The sequence below is a fragment of the Stegostoma tigrinum genome, chromosome 30, assembly GCF_030684315.1.
Source record: "Stegostoma tigrinum isolate sSteTig4 chromosome 30, sSteTig4.hap1, whole genome shotgun sequence".
Taxonomy (NCBI): domain Eukaryota; kingdom Metazoa; phylum Chordata; class Chondrichthyes; order Orectolobiformes; family Stegostomatidae; genus Stegostoma; species Stegostoma tigrinum.
In genome coordinates this window covers 28,809,539-28,825,236 of record NC_081383.1, presented here as the reverse complement: position 1 = coordinate 28,825,236, position 15,698 = coordinate 28,809,539, and the positions used below count along the sequence as shown (strand labels likewise).

At 40.6% G+C, this 15,698-nt stretch overlaps 1 protein-coding gene across 1 annotated transcript in view; it reads left to right on the top strand.

Annotated features, from left to right (window-relative positions):
- LOC125465933 (phospholipid-transporting ATPase ABCA1-like) overlaps positions 1-12,827 on the top strand; it is a 169,092-nt gene extending 156,265 nt beyond the window's left edge. The window contains exons 49-51 of the mRNA XM_048559952.2: positions 2,499-2,591; positions 4,422-4,665; positions 7,577-12,827. Coding sequence (XP_048415909.1) covers positions 2,499-2,591; positions 4,422-4,665; positions 7,577-7,717 — 478 coding nt within the window. The 3' untranslated portion in view covers positions 7,718-12,827. The remainder of the gene's footprint in view (positions 1-2,498; positions 2,592-4,421; positions 4,666-7,576) is intronic.
- Positions 12,828-15,698: the final 2,871 nt, after the last annotated feature.

Here is a 15,698-nt window from a genome sequence, read left to right as displayed (position 1 = left end):
TGCTGTGATCTTCTGACTTGGTTGTCATCCTCCACCCTCGATAATCTTCCTCTCTTTCAAAACACAGCCAGTATCTGACTCATGTCCAACTCAGCAACTACCCCTGTCTACGCCACCTTGTGTTGATTGCTGGCTCCTCAATGTTTCAAACTAAAAATAAAGGAGATGACTACAGTGTGGTTTGAGCCTATTTTACTTGTGCATGGTAACTTGTGCATGGCTGCAGAAGATGTCGGCAGGGTTCCAAATGGGTATTTTGTCTCTGCCTTCATAAAGGAGACAGATAATGGAAACATTCTGGTTAGAGAGGTGGAGTGCAAAATAACCATAATGAGAGGGAAGTACTGGAGAAACTGACCTCCTTGAAGATTGGTGAATTGCCAGGACTGGTTGACTTGTATCCCATGCTATTAAAGGAAGCCAAGGAGGAAATAATTAATGTTCTGAGGATCATGCTGTAGATACACTTGAGGTACTAGAGCATTGAAGGTCTACAAATAAAGTGCAATTATTCAAAAAGATAGAAGGGATAGGCCAATGATTATAGAATTTGGTGGTAGGCAAATTCCTGGAATCGATATTGAGAGAGAGGATTAACTGTAATTTGGAGAGTCATAGATTAATCAGGGATAGTCAACATGGTTTTGCTTAGGATTGCCATTTTCTTTCTTAATTTTTTTGATTATGTTACAAGGACAACTGAGGCAGTGCATGTTGTCTACATGGATTTTTGATGCATTTGACAAGGCCCCACATGACAGACTGATTTCAAAAAAACTAAAATTGATGGGACATGGGAATGTGCAGAGTTGGATCCAAAATCAGCTCAGTGACAAGAAACAAAGGATTGTGGTTGTCAGATGCCGTTGAGAATAACAACTGGTTTCTAATGATGAGGATTTTTCAGGCCTCAGTTTTTGACTTCTTGCTGTTTAGGGTACATATCAATGATTTAGACTTAAATGTGGGAGACATGATTGGGAAATTTGCAGTTGAGACACGACACCAAAGTTTACCAGTACTTGATAGGGATGACTATGACTTCGACTGTATGATATCAGTGGATTGATTGAGTTGTGGAAAAGTGGCAAATGGAATTCAGTCCTTGAGAAGTGGAAGGTTATGCATTTGGGGAAGTCAATAAAAGCACAGGAATGCACAGTGAACAGGAGGGTATTGAGAGGAATAAAGGAAGTGAGAGACCTTGGGCTACGTGTCCACAGCTCCCTGAAGGTGGCAGGACTGGTGGCTAAGGTAGTAAAGAAGGCATTGACATGCCTTCCTTCATTGAGTGTGGCATTGAATATTAGATCAGAAGTACAATGCTGGAATTATGTAGGACACTAGTTAGGTCACAGCAAACGTTTGGGGTACAATTCCAATCATTACATTACAGGCAGGACCTAATTGCTCGAGAAAGGGTACAGAGATTAACAAAAATATTGCCAGTGGGGCGGTGGGGTGGGAGCTTTAAGATTGAAGATTGAGGAAAGATTGGACAATGTTGTTTTCCTTCAAACTGAGGAGGCTGAAGCTGACTTAATGAGGGGCTAGGATAAAAGTGGGTAGGGTAGACTTGTTTTCCATTAGCAGAAAAGGTAGTTACAAGGGTGCACAAATTTTAAGGTGATTGGTAGAAAGATTAGAGGGAATACAAATGTTTTTTTTCCACCCAGAGTGTGGCAGATGTCTGGAATTTGCTGTCCAGTTTGGCAGAAACCCTCAATTTAAAAGCACCCTAGAATTGCATTTGAAACACTATAAGGCTATGGATCAGGTGCTGGAAAGTGGGATTAGAAAGGGACCCTAGATTTTTCAGCCACTGTAGACCAGATGGGCAGAATGGCCTGTGTTGTTAGTTTTTATGGAAATGTTGAAATCCATTCATAACTTTGTCCATTCTTGACTCTAATCTATTCCTGTTCTATAGTCCATTAAGAACTACCTTTTCTTCCACTGCCTTGACACAACTATCTTCAGCTGTCCCAGGTCTCTCGTTCTAGAGTACCCTGTCTCTCATCCATCCTCCGTTAAACCTCAACCTTCAGTCAACTCTTCTAATCTGTCTTTGGCACAAAGACAACCATTTCCTGATGAAACTTCTGTGAAGTGCCTTGTAATAATTTTCACTGTTAAAGAAGCCCTGTTGATGGAAGTTATATCTATAGTTCAGACCTGGGCCTCAGCTAGCCACCAAGTCTGATTGGACGCAGTGACTCCAGTCAGGCAGTGGAGGAGGATTGAATAAAGTTGTATGTTGGATTTTTAAAATGTTAAGAGAGAAAAAGAACAGAGGAAAAGGAGGATAAAGTAAGGGGATCTGATCCATGCTAACCATGTGACTATGCAATCCAGTCAGAAATATTAGCTCATTATAAGCACAAGATTTTTCAAGTTTGTTTGCTTTGGTTGATAGATTAACCATGATCTACAGATTTCTGCGTAAGTAAAAAGATGACAGTATGTGTGTATCTGATGATGTTTTTATTCCTTGTTAGCATGGAGGAATGTGAGGCACTGTGCACGAGGATGGCCATCATGGTGAATGGGCGATTCCGCTGTCTTGGCAGTGTGCAGCACCTGAAGAGCAGGTAACTGCATTCTACTTGTCTTTTCAAGTTAAATTAGGATTCAAGCTATAATGCGTGCATGTTTCACTGTGTATATTTTCCACACAGCAAATCTGGAGTTACATTAATATTCCACCTCCTGAAGATGTAGTTTTTGAATAAGTCAAACCTAATATTTTATTAACTCACTGAATAATGATTTTGTTTTTTGTAACTCAGCAATGGAAGAAGCCGTATGAGGTTCTTGTATTACATTGATCGATTGAAATCAGAAAATGCATCAAATAAACCAACAATTTCCCAAACTTTCTTTTAACCTTCGATTGCCTCCTGTTGAGGGCACTGTCAGGATTTATTTTAAGCTAATGCATTGCAATGCTGAAACATCACTGATGTTGCCCACAGTAATAGTGTTATGGTCATCTGAATCATAGTTACTGTAACAGTTACACAATTACTGCTTGTTTCAGCATCACTGCCCATCAAGTTACAATTACTTATCTGACTCTTTAATTGGATTAATGCCATGTAATTCACTGCCAGCCGCTCAGCATCTCCTGTACAATTTCAAACAGAGGGATCAAGATAAATTGGTCATTCAAATGATGTTGATAGTGCTGGCCCCTACATGTCTGACCTAATTAACATTAACTTGCCTGAATCGATAGTGCTGTCTTCTTGAGACAGACTATTGTTACGTCAGATCACACTCCAGCACAAATTCTACGCTGTCGCTGCAGAGTGGTGACATGGAGAGACTGATGAAACATTAAACCAAAACTCTAATCTCTTTGTTCAGATGGACATTAAACATTCCAAGGCAGAGTTTGGAGATCTAGCAGTTCTTTCGTACTCCAGTCCATATCCCAAACTGGCCGCTTGTTGCATGGTATTTGTAGGACGTTGTCAGCAAAAAATAGCTGCTGCTTTGTTAATATAATTACAGTAATCACATTACATGGAAATCATATTCAAGTTCCTTTTGAAAGACTATAGTTAGTAAGTAAATGCAACTTATGTTTTCTAAATAGTTCCATTAAGTGACTGCCCAGGCATCAAGCTTTGTTAATTCTTCCAGACTTTATTTTCCATTTGGAATTTTATTTTCGTGTAATATTTAATTTTCTCTCCACATGTGACCTGATGTCTCTGTAACCCAAAGGATAAGCCTCTTGTGGTGCAATGTTATTGTCCCTACCTCTGAGCCAGGTGATTCAGGTCATACCTGTTCTAGAGGTGTGTAATAACATCACTGAACAGGTTGCTTAAAATATATCTACATCCAGCATGTCTCAAACCTTCTGTCTCATAGAGTTATAGAGATATATAGCACAGAAACAAATGCTGTAACAAAATCTGTAAACCTTACTACTTATATAAATTAGAGAAAATGGGAACTGCGGATGCTGGAGAATCTGAGATAACAAGGTGCGGAGCTGGATTAACACAGCAGGCCAAGCAGCATCTTAGAAGCACAAAAACTGATATTTCGATCCTAGACCCTTCATCATTTTTTTTCTGACGCTGCTTGGTCTGCTGTGTTCATCCAGCTCCACACTTCTATAAATTATTTGGATGTGAATATAAATGACAAAAAGCAATGGACCAGTGCCAGTTCTTGTACTTCCTCATGTGTTGCAGCCTCTCCTTCTCCCAATGAACTAGGATTTGGAGCAGAAACCTGCAATTTGTCTTGCCTATGCATTAATGTGGACTCTTTGTTCTGTTTTCACACATGAAATATTCTTTATATTTTCAAAAAGCATTGCATTTGGAGGAAGAATCAAAGCTTTCCATCAGTATCTATATTTGGAAATGTTCTACAGCCCAACTGGTTAATCTTTGCTCTAGGTTTGGAGACGGTTACACCATCATCCTGAGGATGGATAGTACCACGCTGGATTCATCTAATGTTGAGGAATTCATGGTGTCCACATTCCCAGGCTGTGTGTTGAAGGAAAAGCACCACAGCATGTTGCAGTATCAGATACCAACGGGGTGCTGCTCCCTGGCCAAAATCTTCAGTGCCCTCATGACCCACAAAGAAAAACTGAAGATCGAAGACTATTCAGTGTCTCAAACTACATTAGATCAAGTAAGAACAAATTTTCCAGATACACTAGTGATACATTACAGTGCAGCTCCTAAACCAGGATTGAGACCCTGCTGAGTGGCACACCACCAGCTCTGATGTTTGCCAGTAGACCAGGAAAGGCAAGCCCTGAAGGTACACATGGTTAAAAGTACTTATGTCCACGTGCCAGCTTGTCTTTATAAAGAGCTGGAACTCAATCGCAAACATTTTTAAAGATGCAATATGTTAATGTAAATATTTCCCAATACTAAATCAGGTCATTTTAATGTTGCACTAATTCCAGTTATACTGCAGTTGATGAATAGTTCTGGGGATGTGAGGGTGCTTTTTGGAGACCAGCAATGGATTCTATGCTCAGTGGAAATTATTTTGTAAAATGTGTTTTTGGGCACCAACTGCTGCTGGCCGGGGTGCAGCTGCTGAAAAAGCAGGATCTGTTGCCTTTCACGACCACTTCATCTTCCAACCTTGTTCTGCCCTCCTCTCTGGCCAGTCCTAGCACCTTTTTACCCCACTGTCCCTTCAATAAATTCTAAACGAACTTGCCAGTACAGGTACTGACTATAACAATGGGGACATAACTGCCTTAAGTGTACATTGTCTTGTGTGCTGAGCTGCCCCTCAAGTCTAATTTGCTACAGTGCAGATAGTTTGTTCAGGAGACCACAGAAATAAATTCAACAACAATCTATGGCAGTGTGGGTGGATGGTAATTCCAGTTGGTATCATGATGGTGGGAAAAGAGGAGTAAGCTGCTGCACTCACCCAGCTCTTCTGAATTTGCAGAAAAGTTGAAAAATCTGTGTTTGGCCATTTTTTGAGCCATATATTGTTATAATTGTTTCCCATCTCATGTTGAAATGTGGCCACGTCGGAGAATCACTTGTGTTGAATCTCAAGGGCAATACAAATATAATTTGAATTTAAAATATGAAAACATATGTAGTATTCAAATCAGGGACATCAAGGACAATGGATTGCAGAGTAACAGGTAGGTTTTCAGAATATGCTGACATTCATCGTCCAAACTTGCAAGTGAGATTGGTTCTTTGTATGAAGTAACAGACAATTATCCATATTGTTACACCTCACTGGGGTCAACCCACTGGAAATCAAGCCTTGCTTTTCCCAGAGTCTTCACAAAACCTAAGATGCTAAAATGTAGGCGGAATTCCCCAATGTATCTGTCTTTTAGGACAAGGTGTCAGAAAACATGGGCTAGGTTTCTGTGCTTAGAAAGAAATGGCTATTTATTACAAATAAATAGATTCCAGCTGCAGGCAAATAATTACAAACCAGTGACATATAACTCTACTAGTTAAAAATCTAATCCACCTATAAAACACCTGTATACTTAAACAGACACAAAAAAAAGAAGCTAATAGTGAAGGGAAGGATTTGGTGTGGAGGGGGAATCGACCGCCCATTACTCCCTGTCCAACACTGCTTCTCAGTCTTCCTTCAACAGATATTTTCATTTGTTTACAGGAGACACAGTATGTCTTGTTATAAAGGTCTTGATTATTAATTAGAAGTCCCTGCTTACAGCAATTGATGATGGGACATGAACTAGCTATCATCATACTTAAGATACTTTCCACTGCAGAACAAAAACTGCTCCTTCTGCAAAGATCCAATGACTTTTGCCTGAAACATTTACACCCTTAAGTGGGTCACCTGTCTGGGAGCTAATCATATAGCAAACAAAAACCAAAGAACTGCAGATGCTTGAAATCAGAAACAAAAACAAATTGTTGGAAAAACTCAGCAAGTCTGGCAGCAGCTGTGGAGAGGAAGCAGAGTTAACATTTGGTGATCTAGCAGTTCCTTCGTATCCTGGTCGGTATCCCAAAATAGTCACTTGGTGCATGCTATTTGTTAGACATTGCTGTGCAAAAAAATAGCTGCTACTTTGATAATGAGTTGTTCATGTACATTCTGTCTGCAAAAATGACCCTAAGCTTGCTGTTGCTTGCCACTTTGTTTTCCACAGACCACCGTGTTCCCTGGCCAACATCTCTCCCTCAGGCTTGCTGCAGTGCTCCAGAGAAAGCTCAACGCAAGCTGGAAGAATAGCATCTCATTTTCCACTCGGGGGCCCTGCAGTCTTCAGGAATTGATACCAAGTTCAATAATTTTAGGGCCTGAGCACCTTCTCCCATGTACTTACTCTAACCCCACACATCAGGCCTTGTCATTACATGGGCTATTACTACAAACATTGTCACCCATTAATAGTCCCCTTTAGCAGCTGTTAATTTTCCCAGGCTGGCCTTTATGCATTCCTTTGTCTGCCCAACCTTTATACTCTCTCACTGGGCTCCATCTCTACCTACCATTTACTCCTCCTCCTACCCCATCTTCAGCACACATACCTACTTTTCTCCAGCCTAAATCAGTTCTGAAGAAGGGTCACTGGACCTGAAGCATTAACTCTGCTTTCTGTTTACAGATGCTACCAGACCTGCTGAGTTGTTACAGAAATTTTTTTTACTGTTGGCAGGCAGAAGGCGTTTGTCATCGTTAACTGTCACTAGTCATAGACCAGTCGGTTTCCTGCTGTCAACCAAATCTCCATTTGTACGCAGCCCTCGGCTCCAGCTTGTCTCTCACTAGACCAGCCCCGCTCCTTGAACAAGTAGCTGTGTAAATAACACTTACCATGAGCACTGCTCAGTGTAGCAATGCAACAACAATCTTTGGCTTTAAAATCAATTCTTCCATTTCAGTACACAATCAAAATACGGAAAAGTAAACACATATCATTTTTACAATGCTGTTGGACCGTGTTCTGAGGAGTATGTAGGAGAATTAAAATCCATGAAAATAATTCATAAATGTTTAAACAAATATTTTTAGTTATAAGATTTTTCATGTTCTATTAGTTTAACTTTTCCCTTTCCTTGTCTAGGTATTTGTCAATTTTGCCAAGGACCAAAGCGAAGACTACTATTTGAAGGACATTTTCACACATGGACCCCAATACCAGGATACAGTAAAGCGCATCACAAATTTTTTAGCAGATGAAAACATGAGGGAGAGTTCAGTATGATCCAGGTATAAGCAAATCCACTTTCTACCTGCAATGCAAATGACAGATTCCAAATGCAACAAGTTCAAGGGTGTTCCAGGACTGAACCATCTGTAACTGGACGATCAACAACCGATTCCTCAACTACGGACCTACCTTCCCTGCCCCTGTTTCAAGTTACCATTAATTACCGTCTGAAAAAAAAACTTCTATTCCTAACCTTAAATCTTTCTGGATTTGTATGAACAATGGCTGAAACGTACAAACTGTTATATTTACACAGTTTCTTCATATCTTTTAGTACATTTTGGATTTTTTTTAGCTCTTGCAGCTGAATTGTTTACATTGCAGTTTTGTCTGGAATTTTCTGAAACAGGAAAAAAAAATGAAAAAAAAACTCATCTCCATATGTAGCAGTAAACTTCCACCCCTCCACTCCTAATGGTTTCGCCCTGCCAGAGTGAGCCATGGTATTTTGCTTCTTTGATGATAAGGGGATGTTATACTGCTAGATGTGGAGGGAGAGTGAGAAATGCAAGGATTAAAGGCTTTTTTAAAATGTGCACTGGGTAGGGTATGGGCTAATAAAATTAAAATAGGATTAGATTGGCCCATTACACTGGAGGTATTTGAGATTCTCTCCATTCCTTACCTAAACTGCTATAAGATGGAATATTGCTATCAGTCTTAGCTACATGCTACCCTCAATGACCATTGACATCACTATCCCAAAATCTAGATTTTGTTCAGTTTTGTGTGCATCTGATTTTCATGTACTCAGTGTAAATGGAAACAATGTAGTTTTCACACGGAATAGAACATAACCACAGCACTCTCACCTCTGACTTAGAAGGCTGTGGGTTTGTGTCCCAGTTCAGGGACTTTCAGTTCACACAGGCTTACAGTTCTTGCTGTTCAAAAATAAAATGTTCCAATTTTTAAAGCAATTAACAAATTATATCTCTGAATAAAGCACCTTTTTAAAAAGAAAATCACAGTTTACAGTACATGCCTGATATACAAACACTGCTTGACCAGTGCAATTCTGACCACCAGGCATGTGTCTTACACATATGTTTAAAATCACTATCTTGCACCCCTTCTAACATCGTTGCTGGGTGTGCATACTTCATTCTGAGTCCAGATATTTATTTGATCTCTGGGATTTACTTGCAGGATCTAAGTTGATTTAATTTAAAAATAATTGCAGGAGTATTTCCAGCATGGTTTTCTGCACCTTGGAGCTTCCCCTAATCAATGAACTGTGATGTTGTCAGGGCTGCTGTAAGCACAGACAGAAAGTGCCTCCTCTCTCTCAGTGAATGAAGATCCTTCATACACAACTCTTGTTAACATGTTCCTTATCACCCAGGTGGACTGGGTTCCCATCCCCCCCAATGGGCAGTGCATTATTAATGAAATGTCAAATCAAATCCTCACTCTGATGTTTAAATTCCAATGCTGACTGCAAAGCCATTTTGTAAATATATGCACAAAACAAAACAATCAAATGGAGCTGCAGTGGACAGTTAGCAATTGGTCACAGTCGGCTGTACAGGTTATTCTTGCTGTCAACATTAATATGGAGTTTAAAGATAAATGGAAGTTTAATCAGTTATGGCAAGTTTCCTTTCTGTTACACATCAGTGAAAAATGTCTGACTGGGAAATGGATGGTCCATCTCTGTGCCTTGCATCAAAGGCGTCTAAAAATGAACAAAGCTTTCATTTTTAAAGTGCTTTTCATTACCTCTGGAGTCCCAAAGTGCTTTAAAATCAATGACGTACTTTTGAAGTATAGGAAAAGCAGCAGCTAATTTGTCCACAGTAAGATTCGACAAACAGGAATGTGATAATGACCAGATAATCAGTTTAAAATATTGGTAAAGTTAGAAGTGTTGGCGAGGACCCTGGTAGAACTTCATGCTCTTTTTTCAACATAACATCATGGAATCTTTTATGTTAATCTCAGTTTGGGCCTATGTTTAACATCTCAAGAGATAGATGACACCTTCAGCAGAGCGGCGCTCCCAAGTACCGCACTGAAGTGTCTGCCGAGATTAAATACTCAGTCATTGGAGTGGTACGTTGAATCAGAGGCAAGAGTGGGGATATCAGAATGAATCACCCTGACACTGGTTTACAAGTGGAAAAAGACCTGATAGTGACTGACAGTAAATGGTGCTTATGTACCTCATTATAATATTATCCTTGAGAAGCAGCGCGGTGGCTCAACGGTTAGTGCTGCTGCCTCACATTGCCAGCGAACTGAGTTTGATTCCACCTTCGGGTGACTGTTCGTAGGAATTTGCACATTCTCCATGTGTCTTGGTGGGTTTCCTCCGGCTGCTCTGGTTTCCTTCCATTGTCTAAAAATTTGCAGGTTAGGTGGATTGGCTATGGGAAATACAGGGTTAAAGGGAGAGGCTAGGGGTCTGAGTGAGATGCTGTTTGGAGGGTCAGTGCAGTTTCAATGGGCAGAATGGCCTGCTTCCACGCTGTAAGGATTCTATGATTCTAAACAGCTTCACCCAAAGATGTACTTTACAAAAAGCATCCTTAATTAGGGTGCAAAATCAGAATTCTTGCATATTTAATATGTATTTTTAAGCTGTTATTGGGTAGAATCCTTATACCTGGCCATTCAACTTAATGGATATTTAACTGTGAAAATTTGGTTATGAGTTTGAAGGATGTCACATTTAATATTGTGGGAATTTAACACTATTTCCCCCACCCCAATCTATATTACAACGTGACAAAAACCATTCAGGAGAACAGCTGAAACAAGGACAGGAACTTGTCTGTTATCTTCTCATGGGATTAGAATATAAACTGTTGTTATCAGCAGCCAAAGATGGCATCACCCAAAAGACAGGGGATGTCCACTCCAATTATAAAATGCAAGGCCCTGGTGATATCCTTGGCCAGTTTGTGATGTTAGCCTGATCTAAGTCTGACTTAGGCCAAACCTGCTGAGAACTGTATCATGGACCTGAAGAAGTTGTGTGAGATAAGTTGTTTTTGGTGTCTTGTGACTTGCAGGGCAGAAGTGTTCCTTCACATCCCTAAGTGGTGGGCCTTCCTACTGTATCAACAATAGAATCAGGTCCATCACCTCCTTCGGATCCTTTTACCCTGGCAGCAATTCCGACCCAGTTAAAATTGAATCTTGTAGGGTAATGAAATTTATACACGGGCTAGAAGCCATATGCAGCCCACCAGTCTGCACTGATCATTGTTGTCATGGCTACACATCACTGGGTCTCCATTCATAATATCTTTGGTATGTTGATAGGGCTTGAGTTAGTGCAGTTCTCCCTCCCTTTTCTCTTCAACTGCTGAGACTTTGGGGTTGTTGCAGTGTCCACAAAACTGGTTAGGAGGGCCTGTTCACATGCAACTGGTGAACTTGTTTCTTCTTGTGAGGAAGAGAGTCCTCTGGTTAACCGGCCCACACTTGACTAAAATAGGGTATCAAAGGTGCCGATCAGCTCTGGTTCCAGCAATCAGAGAGTGATGGTATGTCGCTGTGGAGAAATGCGTTGGTTATTGCCTTTGGTAAAAGGCCAGCAATAGTGGTGCATAATCCTTCAAATCAATCCCATCTTGGTGATTGTTCATGGTGCATTGGTCTGTTCACCAAGGTGGGGGTGGCATTGGAGGAGAGGGGCAGAAAGGCTGGGCATGAAGAGAACTGAATATAATGTGTGTAAATCCAGTTAATTACAGCTTTCCTGTATAGCATCAGAGTGAGAGTTTCAATCTGAAACTGGACAATTTGTTTTGACACTGATTGGTGATGGAAACTCAACAGTTAAAAATGGGTTAATGGTTGAAATGTTTCATATTTTGCTGCTTTGCTTTATTACTTCGCACTTTTGTATTTTCCATGTTCTGTAACAGGCCAGAAAATAAGCAAAGAACGAAAAGACAAGTGAATATTGGCAATGAAATCAACAGATTGTGAGCAGGATACTGAAATGAGGGGCAATACTAGAATTGTCAGTAAATCGAGGTGTAATTCAACTGTTCCATCTCTTTCTGTAATCCCCTTGAAGGGGCAAGGAAATTCTGGAGTAGGGGTACTTTTTGTTCACAATACACTATTGTCAGTGTGATATCCTTGCCAGAATGTGTTTTCTTCCATGCATGTAAACCAATACCCAATGGAGTTTTGGCATCTAGTGGATCTAGACCTCATCAGGTGTCTTGGTCTATGAAGTGTTTCCCATGAAACCACTCAGGGATGGTCCTGGCCACTGGTGACACTGGAGCCATCTAACAGGGAAGGTTCCTCAGCTCCAGGGTCCCTCCTCAAATCACGCCAACCAAAATTCTTGCCCATCTGTTGCTCCATAAAATGAGGAATATGTATTTCACAGAAACTACTTCTCTCCAGAAACTTCCTCTCCACTTGCACAATGAGGTGTGACAATTATTTTCTGAATATTCTGTAGGTTTTAAGGCTGAGGAACATTTTTGGGAAAATCTAGAAAAGACCCTTGCTTTCCATTCAGCCTGTCCTTCAACATAAACAGGCACTAAGACTATTTTGAGCAAGATGCCAGGTACGATTCCAGTTCCTGGAGTTATTCATGTTACTTTTTTTTTCTGGTTTGAGTTTCCTGACAGGAGCAACAACAATTGACATTAGGGGCATCAGAATGGGTGGGGAGTGGTGGCTGGTACAGTGAGTAATTAGTTGGGATTCCTGCTCCTGACAGCCATCCATTGACTATGTGCGCGATTGTCAAGTGAGGACAGTATTGAATGTCCTCAGCCTGAGGTATTGAGGCTGATCGTAACACAGACATTTCTGAGCTTGGCTGATCCACTAATTGTAATAGTGGCAGGCAATTGGGCTTAGAACCTTCAAACTCAGATGGTTGTAAAAAGTTGTGGAGCTAGTGATCTGGAGTTGCTGTAGATTGATTCTAGCGACAGTTCCCAAAAAACACATTCCGGTATCCTTTGTGTCATTTTATGGGTAAGATGGATATTTCAGGTCCACATTGCATAAGAGTCAAATGTGTGTATATTTTGAGCTGAGTTTTCACACTCTCGAGCTGCTCTTACTGTTGCTTCTGTTCGTGGTCCCATTCATTATTATTATTGGACAGTGTACTAATTTTGACACCAAAATAAAGACTTACACTGAAGAATATTTGCCTCCAGTATCTTCATTAAATGGTTTGTGTCCATCGTGTTGAGTTGAATAACCGGTTACTATGTAGTCCATGTTTAAATCTGCCTCTTTGCAAAGATATTTCTAGTATCCCAGGATTATCCAGTAACTCAGGTCTTCCAGATTTTATGGCAGAACAATGAACATAGTTTATTTATTTAAATGGAGCATTATTTTATTGACAATCTAAACTCACTGCCGAATGTGGAAGAAATCGGGCCAGACTGGGACCAAAACAAATGTTAATGTTCCCACTCAATCTGGACAGGAGCAGAACTTCCCTTTTCCCTTTGAGACTAAGTCAGGAATCATGGGTAAAAGTGGAAGGCACCTCTGCTCGGGCGGAGGTCAGGTTTTCCTGCACAACTGCATTCTTCTCTGTTCATTACACACTCAAGCACCAGCACAATGATAAATGCTGCTGGCAGAAAGTTTGGAAGTCCATCAGAATCTTTCAGGCTCTTACATCTGGTGTCATGTTTAAAAAGAACCCAGTCAGCACTTCAATCTGTGCTCATTAACCTCAAATGCCCCTGGAGATGTCAGAGACCAGGCAAAATGATGATTTGGTTTTCATGGTGCCCAGATAGAGGTTCTCCTGAAGACTGAGGAGAGCAGGATTCTCTTTCCCCAGGGAACAGGAACAGGACATTGTCAGAACTGCCACAAGAAGATGAATGATTTGCTGTGCTTTGCCAAACCACATACCACACTTTACTCAATGCTTCATGATGTTATGAGTGAGTTAGCAGTGTGTGGTTGCCATTGCAGGGTATTTCACACAGAAGGTTGAGTGCAAGATATTTTCATCTGACCCTTCATGTGCAATCAATAACTCTCTCACTTCATGACTACTACCAATGTAACACCACTGGTACCACAGTGGTACTGCCACCCTCATCCGCCCACAGTTCACACTTTGTAAGGAGCTGCAACACTCAGCAGCTCACATAGCATCAGGTCACTAATTTTCCGTCACAGTTAGGAGAACATAGACACCTGATAGCCTTTCACCAATGGTATTTTTCACCACAACCACAAAAGATGGTCTTATGAGTTAGTTAATGCACTTTCTTGTCTGAATCAAGTTTGCTGCCATTAGCCTGTGTCATTTGGATAGGCTTGTTAGCTTGATTAGGCTTGATCCCTTGCATTGTAAGTGTTTAACAACACTACAACCGAGGCCGCTCATGAACTGATCAACATGGAGAGTCTTCACCCCCAATACTATAAGCTTCTTTGCAAAGGAACACCCTAGTTTTGAAGGAACAATCAGGTTACTGAAGACTTCTGTACTCAACATAACTTAGAAGATGAAGTCTAGCTCTCCAGTACTTGCCACATGTAAATAATCTGGTCCCCGTTATAGGCTAAATAAGGTTGTGCCCATGAACATAAGTATAGCTGATTCAAGACATGCTATTGAATGGCAGAATGATTCCTGGGTTTGGAAGGCCAACCCACCTGAACGGTTCTAAGAATGTATTAGCAAAATCTTAACCCATCACTGGAAACTTGAATTTTTGTCTCCTGCCTCAAGGTTATTGCCTCTCCAAGATCAGAGCAGGTGTTCTGATTGCCTGGAAATTTCTAAAATGTAAGGTGGACCAATTCAATATGTATTATAATTGCATTTTGTACATGTGCTTCAGAAGACAGGGATTGTAGGTAGTAACCCTGAATTTGCTGAGATGTTTTTGCTATTAACCAGATACAGAATCACAACTTACAGTCCCCCTTTTGAGAAGGATCCTGCTGAGCAGGTGGATACATTGACATTAACGTGTGACATAAAAGGCTAGTTTTGACAGGCATTTGTGTTGGACAAAGAACTCAGTCTTCACGTCAAACAATCCAAGGTGTATGCTCACATCACTATGGTGAGAGAGAACATGCAAACCTAAGTTATCCATGAACTAAATGAAAATAAGATTTTCAATGTATTTTAATTTCAGAAAATTGAGATTTTTTTTTCTTTGCAAATCTACATCTTTCAATAAGTCTTATTTGTAACTTTCGCCTGAATTGTTCGGTGTGCCAATTTGAAGTTATCTGCCTGTTGTAACACACACAATTTATACGAAGCATCTATCTCTGAATAAACAGATGTGTTTTCTTTAGTTGCTAGAACTACTCACAGAAATTTCCATGTCTATCCAAACTTCAGTGGAACTGTGCAAAATCCAGAATGGTTGAAGTTGCCATCAGCAAGAGGTGGGATACGATGTTGCAGGTTGGAATGTATGCCAAAGATATCCAAGATGTTGAAATATGTCAGAAGGTTGGGATTGGAGTCTGACTGAAGGTGGAAGAAGGAGGGCAGGATTTTTTCCAGTGCCTGAGTTTTCACTGTTAACTCAACATTCATGAAGTAAAGAAATACTTGCATTTCAGATCATAAGAAGGCCATTCAGCCCCTCAAGTCTGCTCAGTCATTCAATAGGATAATGGCTGATCTGATGTTCCTCATGTCTACATTCCTGCAATTCAAACATAACCCTTAATTCCTCTACTGATCAAGAATCTATCTTGGCCTTAAATGTACACAAGGATCTGGCCCCACGTCTCTCTGCAACAAGGTTTTCCAAAGACAGTGAACCCTCAGAGAGAAGAAATGCCTCCTCATCTCAATCTTAAGTTGGTGCCCCTTAATTCTGAGACTCTGCTGTCTGGTCTAGACTCTCCACTGAGGGGCAACATCCTCACAGCATTTACTCTATCAAGCTCCTTAAGAATCTTATATGTTTCAACGAGATCACCTCCTATTCTTCTAAACTCCAGTGACCAGAATCCCAACTGGTTAGCCTTTGCTCAT